Source organism: Vombatus ursinus, unplaced genomic scaffold (genome assembly GCF_900497805.2).
Source record: "Vombatus ursinus unplaced genomic scaffold, bare-nosed wombat genome assembly UNPS02010219.1, whole genome shotgun sequence".
Lineage (NCBI taxonomy): Eukaryota > Metazoa > Chordata > Mammalia > Diprotodontia > Vombatidae > Vombatus > Vombatus ursinus.
In genome coordinates, this window is record NW_020949997.1 from 8,591,723 (window position 1) to 8,604,432 (window position 12,710).

The window sequence follows — 12,710 nt, forward strand, 5'->3', positions numbered from 1 at the left end:
TCTGATCTTATGATTTCATCAGGATGGAAGATTCCCTATGTTGAAAGAAACTTTCCCCAGTTATGCAGCTCCGCAACTGGTCTATACCTTAAAGTTGCTTGCTATTTGCAGGTCTGATGCATTTAGCATTTCTCCATCATAAGGGAATTGCTTTGTCACTGAAAGAGCATAACATTTTTTCTCAGCACCTTGTTAATAATGGCTTTGAGTAAAAAAAGTTTGACACTGCTTTATTAGTGCAAGACAAGAAGTGGTGAGGACCAGAAGAGAATCAGCTAGGAGAGAATCGGCTTCATGTCATACAGATTGTTTTTTAAATGACCAATGGCATTAAGGTCTAAAGTCCAGACTTCTGACTTGCCCTAGGCATATAGGTTTCCCCATGCATGGGACTCTTTGCTAGGTTTCTGTAAGTTTGTGCTCATTCTTCCCCATAGACACTACATGTGTTGGTAGGAGAGCATGACCCAATAATGTTTTCATTTTTACTTCTTTTATCTTCCACTTAGTAACTATGATATTAAATTATTTCTGCTTTAAGTAAGTAGGTATTATGATTATTCTTGATTTTATCATATCATTAAACAAATATTTTATGTTTAAGAAGTGCTGGTTAAGCAAATGTTTTTTTTATGTCTAAGAGGAAATAATATCATTGTTATCAATTTTGTGTAAATGAGAAGCATGTTAGTAGGTGCTCCAGATAAAATGGTGGGTAGTAGGAGTGCATCCCCTCCATCCCTAAGCTAACCCAAAACCTTGGGAGACAGTTTGAATTCTAGCAGAAGTGATTATGAACTTTCCTGGGAACATTAGATCTGCTAGTTTGAGGGGAGATTGGGAATAGTGCAAAGTAAGAATAGAGGTCCAGGGTGCCCAGTTTACAGTACTAACAACTAGTGGGAATCAGAAAAGGTATCTCATAAAAGGTGGCATCAGATGTTTATTTTAGTTGTGAATCTAGTAGATTTTTTAAATGATGATTTAAACTTGTGAAAGTATGAGAAGGCTATATAATTGCTGTTGAGAAAGAACATGTTGAGAGGCTTCTAATCTCATAGTATTTGAGTCTTTTGTCATTGTTGCATATTTCTAGAATTTACTGTCAGATTAGGGAGAGTTTAAATAGTATTGGGATTTGGTATCACCCAGAAATGTCATCTTTTGGTGATAGGGAATTTGTTCGCTTTGGAGTAATATCTCCTGCTTTCTCTCAATTGCTGTAGCCTATGGAATAAGTTGAGATGGTGGTGAAAACCATCTTCTATTTTTCAATAAATTACATAAGATAGTGGAATTGGTAGAAGCTGATAAAGAAATGTTATTGGTCTGTCATGTTGGGGCTTCACAACTATAGATTAGTCCAAGAAAGGTTTAGGGTACCTTAAGGGTCAATGTAAAGAATCTGCTTTTATACCACACTCTTAAAAATTATTGTTACATAGAATAGGCTCTTTACAAATGTTTGTTGAATTGACTGAATCATGGAAGAATCTTGTAAGAATTTTGTTTTGAACTCAGCAGCAGGTTATTGGGCAAACCATCCCTGAATTGTTCTCAAATCCAAACATGAACTTTTAAAACTATTTATATTTTGGAAAATACTGTAGGAAAGTCCACAAACACACAAAATAATAACAACTAAGCAGGAAGCCAAATGGGGATAAGTCAGGAATCTAGTTACACAATGCAACCAGGAGATAATGGCCGTTGTCCATGCCTCCTTTTCAAGAAGGGAGTATGTATATTTGAGATTCTTTTCAAGAAGTTGCCGTATGTCCTATCCTGATTCCTAATCTGTGGGCCATATTCTGTTTAGCTCTGGTCTCTAAGATCCATCTCTGCCCACATGGCGGATTGCCATGGACTCTTGTATAGAGTTGGAAAGTGGCTGGATGAAATTGCTTTGGCTGGAACATAGAGTGTCTGGGTGTGGGATGGGACATGAAATAAGGTCAGAAAGCTAGATAGAAGCCAAATTATGAAGGGTATTAAATGCCAGGATAAAGAGTTTGCCTTTTATCCCAGATGCACTAGAGAGCCATTGAAAGTTTTAGGGTAGAGGATTGGCAATAGGAGTTGGAACTTGAAGAGCCTTTGGAGAATATCTAGTCCAAATCCTGAATTTCATATCTGAGGAAACTGAAGTTGTTATTTGTACCAAAATCACATAGCAAATGGTTTATTTTGTTGATGGGAGGAGGTGCTGATCTGTTGTTATTTCATTGATGCGGGGAATTCTCAGTTCCTCACCAAGTGACCATTCATCTATGATCTATAATCTCCAAAAGTTCCCAAGGAACCAAAAGGTTAAGTGTCTGGCACATGGTCATTCAGTATATGTCAGAGGCAGGGCTTGAGCCCAGGTCTTCCTGGTTCCTAGGCCAGTCCCTTTCCACTATACCATGCTGCCTTGCACAGAGCAAGTTATTCCAACTCAATCTCTTGCTCTCTCTCCTTATAATGTTCTGTAACCAATTTCCCAGAGTCAGTTTATGAAAACCTTGAGTTTTTCATTGGTATTTTTTTAGTACATTTTGAATATAAGAACATAACAATCCTTATTTCTAATACAGAAATGTGTTAGATTGGAATCCTCACTCCACACATCAAAACAATCTTCTTCATACATAAAACACATTGTAATGGTTTATAATCATTTTTTCCTCCTAACATTCTGAGGTAATTCTTAATTAGTCCTTTAAAGGTTTCAACCAAAAATGTTACCTTTAGCTTATGGGTTTTGCTGATATGAGGTGCTTACAGATGCCAAATGTTTAAGTATATATGTGAGGGAACAGCTTAGACCAGGGTTGGGGAACCTGTGGCCTTGAGGCCACATGTGGCCTTCTAGGTCCTTGGGTACCACCTTTTGACTGAGTCCAAATTTTACAGAACAAATCTTTTTATTAAGTGGATTTCTTCTGTGAAGTTTGGATTCAGTCATAGGGCCACACTTGAAGACCTAGAGGGCCACATGCAGCCTCGAGGCCGCAGGTTCCCCACCCCTGGTTAGATATTTAAGAATCCCTGTGAACCAGGCTTGTAGACAACATATGTTAGAAAGACAATATTTGTAAGTTTAAAATAAAAGTTAAACTATTTATAAATCAAGAGTACTAACTAGTGTAACAAATATGAGCTACTCTAAAGAGAATGTTAAAAGATTTTGATGTGTATGATAACATCAGTGTGGGTACTCTGTTCGCTTGTGGAGATTATACCCATCCCATACTTGACCGTGCTATCATACTCATGGAAGTCTGCCAGAGGAAGTCTGTCCACTGCGATAGGAGCTTCTTCTAGATCTCTTGTGAGATACCTGTGGGCTATTCTTTGGTTTCCACTCACTCTTGCTTTATGACCAGCCATCTTTTTTCCCCTCTAATGACAAATCTTTAATGACAACTTCTATATCTCTGCTCCAAATAATTGTTTATTGATCCCATGGTGAAACTTGCTTACCCCCAGCATGTACCTTTAACTCAGGGAGAATCTTGATTAATTAGAAGAACAAATCTGAAGTAGAAGAGAATAGAGTTACTAAATGATAAAGATAGTATGGAATAGTGATACAACGCTGCCCTTGGTATCCAGAAAACCTAGGTTCAAGTTCTCTTCTTCAAGAGGGGTTCTTAACGTGGTGTCTGTGAAGTTGTTTAGTAAAAAAAAAAAAAAAAATTTTTTTGGATAACTATTCCTTTTTTTTTTTAAGGTAGTTGGGGTTAACTGACTTGCCCAGGGTTACATAGCTAGTAAGTATCCGATGCCAGATTTGAACTCAGGGCCTTCTGGTTCTAGGGCCAGTGTTTTATCCACTATACCACCTACCTTCCCCTAACTTTATTTCAATATGATTGATTTCTTTTGTGATCCTATGTACTTTATTTTTTGCCTGTAGATATATTATTCTGAGAAGGGTCCTTAGCTTCACTAGAATGCTAAAGCATTCTATGACACAAAAAAGGTGAAGAACCCTTACTCTTACACATACTAGCTGTGTGATCACAGACAAATCATTTAACCTCTCAGAACTCTAGGCAAGTCTCAAAGACTATAAGTTACAGATGAGCTATTTTTCTTTATTTGTAGAGGAAATGTCCACACTGGGAGTCCCCCAAACTAATGAAATCATAGGTCCAGACCCACCCCCAAATAATTACTAGATTAAAATTATGTAACGCTATTAATCTAGTAACCAGATTCACTTCTATTTCAAATCAGTTACTTAAAGATGTATTTTGTTAAATTTACTTGTCATACTTTTGACAAGATTTCACTTCTCACCTTTCGAGGTTTCAGTGAGACATCCCCAACTCTAGTTTTCATTTGACATCCTCTCTTTTCTTTTCTGTTCATGAGCTTCTAGCCTTGAGGTGTATTTGCTATGTCTGAAATTGCACTATTTTCTTCTTGAGATAATTTCAAACTCTTTTGTAATTAACCTCAGTTACAATCTCTCTCTCTCTCTCTCTCTCTCTCTCTCTCTCTCTCCCTCTGTGTGTGTGTGTATGTGTGTGTGTGTGTGTGTGTGTTAGGAAAGAGCATGGTGTGACAGAAAGAGTGTTGGACTCTTTACTCAAAAAATTCTGTTTTTGAATCCTGAATTTGCTACTTATTACCTATGTGCCTTTGGTCAGGTCACTTAATTTCCCCTGGGCCTCAGTTTTCTTATTTGTAAAAGAGGGGAGTGTTGGATACATTTAAGAGATGTATTGCCCTAAAACTGACTCAGTCTTGTTTTCTAGTAGAGTCCCATTTGTTATTCAATGTTGAAGCTAGCAGCACCACTTAATATGGTGCCTTAGAAGGACTCCTCCCATTCGACTATCACAGTTACCAAAATGCATCAAAAGACTTTAGGCCTCTGACAAGGGATGCAAAATTTTATCAACGGCATCTCTGGATGAATGTTTATCAAGGAGCCATTATTAATAACCTCGTAAGAAATCCATCCACAGGTATTTATTCTTTGTCCAGTTTCAATTTTTTTCCTGAATTAGGGATTTATACTCATCTTAGGTTGGTCTAGGTTTCTGAATAGCACATGGGTAGATTTCCTTATGCGGCCCCACTTTGATAGGATGGATCCATTTTCTCACATTGATGGATACTTGTGCCGGTACAGATCACAACCTATCCATGATTTTTCATATTGTATAGAGGCAGGTAAGTGACAGTGGATAGAATGCTCAAAAGACCTGAGTTCAAATCCTGTCTTGGTCATTAATTACCTGTATGACCCTGGGCAAATCACTTAACCTCTCTCAGCCTCAGTTTTCTTATCTGTAAAAGGGGGATAATAATAGCATCTAACTCTCAGAGTGGTTGTGAGGAAAAAATGATTTAACACGTAAAGTACTTTGCAAATCTTAAAGCATTATATAAATGTTCTTTATTATTATTCTTGCCTATCCATGTCTTTCTATAAATTCTCCATTTAGGATCAACCAATATGCTGAAGACTTTCTTGTGGGTTTTTTAAAATAATATTTTGGGGATATCAGTGCAAGATTCCCATTCCATTAGGCCCGCAACTAATTAACAGTCAAGGCATCTCAGAGTCGGAAAGTATCTTAGAGATCATGTAGTCCAACCTGTACCCAAACAGGAAGCTTTTCCATAACCTCCCACTTGAGCCATCCATCCATCTGTGCTACCTGTAAGCCTTATTACATAAACATTGACTTCCTGTTCTAGTCAAATCTGTTCTTGATTATTTCTTTCCTGCTATGTCTCACATTCTGATCATCATTGATAATATGTCACATTTTGCTTATGTTCAACGTTTCTGTTCTCCTGTCAGTAATTCCCATTGTGAAGGACCTTTTAATTAGAAATAAAGCACAATTTAAAACTTTGTATGGGCTAATTTAGTAAAGGTTAATAAAGAAATATTTGGTATTAATTTTTTTTGTCATTTGAGTCCATGTATCTTGATAACTGAGATACTGATTTCCTCCTTAGTCTCCCTTATTCCAAAATCTCTCCTCCCCTTCTAGTCCATACTTCACACAACTGCCAAGGTCATACTAAAGCACAGGCCTGACTATGTTACTTCCCAAGTCAAGAGGCTCCAATATTTGATACTATTGTCCCTAGGGTCAAATATAAACTCCTGTTTGGCGTTTAAAGCCTTTTAACATCTGGCTCCAATTTACTTTTCTGGGCTTATTAAATGTTACGGCCCAGCCAAACTGACCTCCTTGTTGATTGTGTGTGACATTCAATCCTCCAACACTTTGCCTTTGTACAGACTCTCTCTCATACCTGTCTCTTCTTATCCTAACTTCTCAGAATCCTTAGCCCCCTTCAAGGCTCAGGCAAGAGTGCTCTCCCTAAACTACGGGTACTTCCTCACTCCCCTCCTCCAAAAAAAGTTACTATTTATTTTGTAACTGTATACACACACACATTTGTCTGTATGTACATAGTATCTATCTACATGTGCATGTAGCAAGTTTTTGTTTTTGTTTTTTGGTGAGGCAATTGGGGTTAAGTGACTTGCCCATAGTACGTGTAGCAAGTTTTAAGAGAAAATGATCCCCTATTATAGACTATATACCCAACCCAGGTGAGCTGTGCAGTGTATTTTACAAGTTGAAAACCACATCATCCTCCCCTTCCCTCAACTTGCTTACTGCTTGACTTGTTAATAATCTTATTAATTTTCTACCTGAGTTCTAAGATAATCAAAGGATATGTTCTAATATTTTCTCATAAATTAACAGACATGCAAAACCTCTCATTAATCAGCCGTGAGCCTCCACCACAGTTTATAAAATAAACTAGAGAAACCATAACACCTCTCTCTCTCTCTCTCTCTCTCTCTCTCTCTCTCTCTCTTCCTCTCCTTCTGTCTCCCTATTCCCCCCTTTCTCCCTTTTCTTATAGACTAAGTCAGCCTTGCAGGCTATATAATTTGTTAACAATGTAACAAGCAATACACAAAAATAGTTAAATATTTCAACATTATATCATGGTGAGAAAGATTACATCCAGAATTACCTCTAATCATTAATTACAACTGTTGATTTCTCTTCAACTCTGGAAACATAGTACCACCATTCAGTTCACTCAGGATAGCAATGTCTGTGGAAGATTCTATTCAGGATACCTTCTTCACGAAATAAGTTAAACTGAGTTTTCTCGCAAAATATCTCTTCAATCATTTTTTGGTTGACAATAAATTTACTCAGTTTTTCAGGAAAGAAATTTTCTTAGTCCTTTTGGTCATCAAACAAGTCTATCTCTAGACATGATAGTTAAATTGTCTCTCTTCTAAGATCCATTTCTTCCTAAAATCTATAGTAGCAACTATCAAAGTTGTAGTTTACATGTAAATGTTGTTCTCCTTAATAGGATGTAAGATCAGAGACTGTCACTTTTTTCTTTCTGTGGTGCAGTGGAAAGCAGCATTGACTTTGGAGTCAGAGAACTTCCATTCAGGTTTTGCCTCTGATGCTTACTATTTGCATTGACCTCTCTGGGCCTCTTTTTCCTCATCTGTTAAATGAGAGAATTATACTAGTTGTCCTCTGAGGCCTCTTGATCTATGATTCTGTGACCCAGGATTTAACATAATGTTTGACACATAGTAAGTGCTTAAATGCTTATTGATTGGCAATCAGTAACCAAATTTCTTTTTAATGCTTTAGTTTTTGTTTGTTTGTTTCTTTTACAGCTCCATCAGCATCACCTCTGAATGTTACAGTATTTCTGAATAGATCCAGTAATAATTTAGAAGTAAGATGGGAAAAACCTCCACTTAAGCGCCAGGATGGTGAACTGATGGGCTATGTGATATCGTACATGTGGCAGGGTGTGGAGTCATCTGTAAGTCGAAACTGGAAAAAATAAACTCCAATGTGCCTTTTTTGACTTGCTCTTCTAGCCTTTTCATGATAGCCATAGTTGAGCAGTTTCTTGACCATTTTCTGTCTGTGAATAGACTTGGTTTGTTCTCCTCAATTCAATTCAGCAAACCTGAAGTGCCTGCTCTGTGAAGGGAAGTAACATAAAATAAAGCTGGGGAAATGGGTGTGAGTCACACTGTATAGACCTATAAATGCCGGACTGAGGATTCTGTAGCTTATCCTAGGGCCAGTAAGAAGCCACGGAAGCTTTTTGATTAGATTGGTTAGATTAGGGCTTAACACAATTCAATTCGTGTTTTTGGAATATCAATTTGGCTGCTGTATGTAGTATGGATAAGAATGAGGAAGAGTCTGGAAGCAGGGAAACATTAGGAGCCTACTGCAGTCATCCAGATAAGAGGCATATAAAGAGTGAATAAACTTCTTGTAGCTGCCTTCTAAGAGTATGTGGACAATCATTGTCTCCTACATTTGGAGGGTGCTTTTAACTTTTATGTGCTGTAATTTTTAACATCTTATTTTACTCAAACATATATAAATCACTTTGCAAACTTTAAGGTATATCAATTTTACACACACACATACATGTCTACATTCTCAACATTAGAGAAGAACATCGTGGAAGGGAGCTAACTTGTTCCAACTCTACTACGAAACTCCCCTTGACATGACTGTCAGAAGTGAAATACTGAGCTGAATGAGCCTCCGGGCCTCAGTTTCTTTATATGTAAGATGAGGATAATATTACCTTTATTACTTGTCTTTCAGGTTTGTTGTAAGACTCAAAAGAGACAATGTTTATAAAGTGCTTTAAATCTTTAAAGTGTCACAGAAACACAGGTGATCATAATTAGGCAGCTAGTTGATACAATAGATAGAGCACTAGACTTGGAGTCAGGAAGACCTAAGTTCAAATTCTGCCTCTGATATGTACTAGCTAGGTGACCCTTGACAAGTCATTTAAGTCCTCTAAAATCATCTGTAAAATGAGGGTAATAGCAATCCCTACATCCCATGGTTGTTGTTAGAATAAAATGAGATAATATGTGTAAAACACTTACCAAACCCTAAGGTGCTATATAGATATTAGTTATTAATATAATTACAAAATTAGTTTCCTTACCTGTGAAATGAGAATAATATTAACCTGTCTGCCTTATGGAATTGTTGTGAGGATCACATGGGATACAGTACATGGCTAAGGTACTATTTATTGTGAGCTTATGGGAAAAACAAAATAAGTTGTTTAACAATATCTGGAACTATTACCTCAGTTATGTATTTTGGGTGGTAAGTCCCTTTGTACTCCTAGTTTGTCAGTGATATAGTCAATACAGTGACTGCTGTAATCTCAGACAGGACCTTAGGCCTTTCTGAAAGTAGGGAATACGTATGTGATAAGTCTTCAAATTTATGGAGTAATGCTATGAACTGAAGGCTTGGCCTCTGCCACCAAAACAACAATCCTTCTCCATAAAAAGACAGGTGGCAAATTGTTTCTTTCATAAGTATTTATTTCATTAGCACATTTGTGTGTATCCTATTTATTTGTGTTATCTCTAAAATATTTATTTTTCAATGTGGAGAGCAAAACATTTGAAGATATTTGGTTATATTAAATAATTCATAAAACACAAGATTGCATTTTCATTTCCCCTTTTCAACCCTACATGGCTCAGATACAATGAAATTGGGAAAAGTTTCTATTGCCTTGTGACTTTTTTGCACTTTGAGCCATTGTGTAATGTCTGAAATTTATGACTTATTATTTCCCAAGTTCTTTCTTATAAACTGACTTGAGAGCTGCTTTACATTTTTGCTGGGATACGCAAATGGTCTTACCTCTCTGCTGCTGGTGGTGACTTGACAGGCTGCTCATATTGCCCATGGAACTTTTTCATAGACTATAGGTAGAAAATATATCAGAAAGTTTGAGAGAGAAGGTAGCTGTGAAAATTGAAGCACTATAGCTTTTGCCTTTCTGTTTTCAAAGATTTTTAATTTATGTTTTTGGTTTTTTATTTTTATCCCTTAAATTTTCTCCAGTATTTCTCCCTATATTCCTTCTCAGAGAAGCATCTCGTTTAAAAAAGATTTTTTTAAAACAAAAAGAGGAAGAAGAGGAAAAAATCAGCAATAATCATTGTATCAAAAAAAATCTGAAAATATATGCAATGCTCCATATCTGTGTACCTCCCATGTCTGCAAAGGAGTTAGAGGAGGTGTTTTCTCATCTCTTTTCTTTGGAGCCATTTATGTTCTTTGTAATTTTTTTTTAGGCAGCTTGGTGGTGCAATGGAGAGGGCACTAGACCTGGAATCAGGAATACCTGAATTCAAATCCAGTCTCAGATATTTATTAGCTGTACGACCCTTCACAAGTTACTTAACCTCTGTTTGCCTCAGTTTCCTCATCTGCAAAATGGTGATAATGACAACTATCTCCCAAGGTTATTACAAGGTGAAATGAGATAATATTTATAGAGTGCTTTGCAGATTTTAAAGCAATATATAATACTAGCTATTATGATGATGATTATAATTTTGAACAATTTACTTTCAGTGTTTGGAAGTTTTTGTTCTTTCCATTTATATTGATGAAGTTGTGTATATTGTTTTCTTGCTTCTGTTTACTTCACTCTATACCAGTTTATGTAATTCTTTGCATGCTTCTCTCTCTTCATTGTATTTGTCCTTTCTTAATAGCACAAAAATACTCTTCTATTACCTTTACATACTACAGTTTATTTAGCCATTCCCCAAGCATTGGGGATATACTTTGTTTCCAGTTCTTTGATACTACAAAAAGTGCTAGACTTTTTTTTTAATCAATGACCTCTTTGGCGTGTAAACTTAGCAGTGCAATCTTTTGGTCAAAAGATATAAACAACTTTAGTAACCTTGTTTGCGTAATTCCAAGTTGCCTTCCAAAATGAGTATACTGTGCTAACCATGCACTATTAGGCCTATCTTCCCACAATCCCTCCAACACTGACTATTCCCATCTTTTGTTATCTTTGCCAATTTTCAGGGTATGAGGTAAAATCTCAGGGTTGTTTTGATTTGCATTTCTTTTAATATTAGATGATTTGAGCATTCTTTCATGTGGTTGTTGATAGTTTACAATTTTTTTTGAGAGTTGTTTTTTTCCTATCATGTGACTACTATTGATTGATTGACTTTTTGAAAAAAAAATTTCAATTTATGGAACAAAATAAGCATTTCCATAATACAGTACAATTAAAAAAAAAGAAGATTGCACGTGAAACTGCAAATCTACCATGTACAACCTGCTATTCCGTACAACAAATTTATCATATAAATTTCTTTTTTTCCTTTTTTTTTCCTCCCCTTCCCTCCACCCTAGCCCTATTGGCTTTTAGGATTATATACATTTTTTAGCTGTCTGTATATCTTGGGTATCAAACCCTTACCTAAGAAATTTGGTACAAAGATTTTTTCCCATTTAATTACTTTCCTTCCAAGCCTCTATGCCTTCATTTTGTTTGTACGGTTACCTTTCAATTTAGTGTCATAAAATTTCATATTTTATCTTTTGAAATTGCCTCTGTCCCTTCTTTGGTTGAGAATTTATCTCCTACCTATAGCTGCAAAAGCTTTTTTCCCCTAATAGTGCTGGTGATTGATTACAAGGTAGAGGGATATGGACAGCTACATTAGGAAATAACTTATGTGAAAACAGAAGGCATTTATTTAAAAAAGAAAACAAATAATAGCATGGTTGAGATCATGTATCTTTTGCTTAGGACAAGATGTTTCCATTATCAACTAACTATATATTATTGTATCCCACTACCCCCAAAAAGCATATAGTAAAAAGAAAAAAAATTAAACCCTACCCTAAATCACTGTTAAATGGATTATGAAGTATATTTTTCTCAGAACCTAAGTCACTTTATAGGAATAATTTAAGATATTTATCAGTTTCGATATTCAGGGATCAAGTACTTACTCAAGTCTAAGTACTAGGGATACAAAGGTCTACAGAACACGGTCCCTGACGGGGAATAACTTGTATTCTACAACGCTGGCCACTGGCTGCCACTACTCTTTGAGTTTCTGTGCCTGCGTCTAATAGTCTCCCTCCTCTCACCTCCCACAGTTTCTGATTTGGTGTGGGCTGGGAAACCAGATAATTAAATTCACTAGATGTGTATGTAAATATGGGTCAGAGTGAGAGGTCAAGAGAAAAACGCATGGCATTCCTGCAGCGATTTTTAGACAGCTATTTCAAAGGCCTTCTTCCTAACTCCCTCCCTAGTTCCAGCGCAGGAACTTCAAGCTCTATAATAAGTGAGCTGTTACCTTTATGTGGTACCTTTATTTTGCAGAATGCGGTAAGCACCACCGAGATCAAAAGATCCTTTTATTGAAAAAAAAAAAAAGCTTTCCATGGAGTTGATGTTTAAAGGAAAATATTTTAATTGACACTTGGAAATATGGCAGTGGCAGTGTATGTTTTCCACTGTTTGTCATAAATCAACTACTTGAGAATTCTGAATATCATCATAGTGCACATTTTCTTGGCTTTTAGATTTGGACAGTCCAAAGTCCTATGTTCTAATAAGGCAGGTTTCTAAAGTTATCTCTTGGCACAATTCTATAATAATCTATTTTCTGAAATAATAGAATTTTGATATACAAGAGACCATAAAGACAATCTAATCCAACCCCTTTATTTTATAGGTTCAAATTGTCAGGTATAAAAGGAGTTTATTTTGCCTATTTTCTAGGTATACCAGGTAACAATCCTAATAGTTTTCTAGCCATTCCTTGACTCAGTCACCAGGGAATATCTGGCTCAAGGTACATC

The 12,710-nt window shown here is 36.3% G+C and overlaps 1 protein-coding gene across 2 annotated transcripts in view; it reads left to right on the forward strand.

Moving 5' to 3' along the window:
* The window catches only part of MERTK (MER proto-oncogene, tyrosine kinase), a 136,066-nt gene that overhangs the window by 76,816 nt on the left and 46,540 nt on the right, over positions 1 to 12,710 (forward strand). For both annotated transcript variants that reach the window (XM_027853889.1, XM_027853890.1), the window contains exon 8: positions 7,685 to 7,836. In XM_027853889.1, coding sequence (XP_027709690.1) covers positions 7,685 to 7,836 — 152 coding nt within the window. The remainder of the gene's footprint in view (positions 1 to 7,684; positions 7,837 to 12,710) is intronic.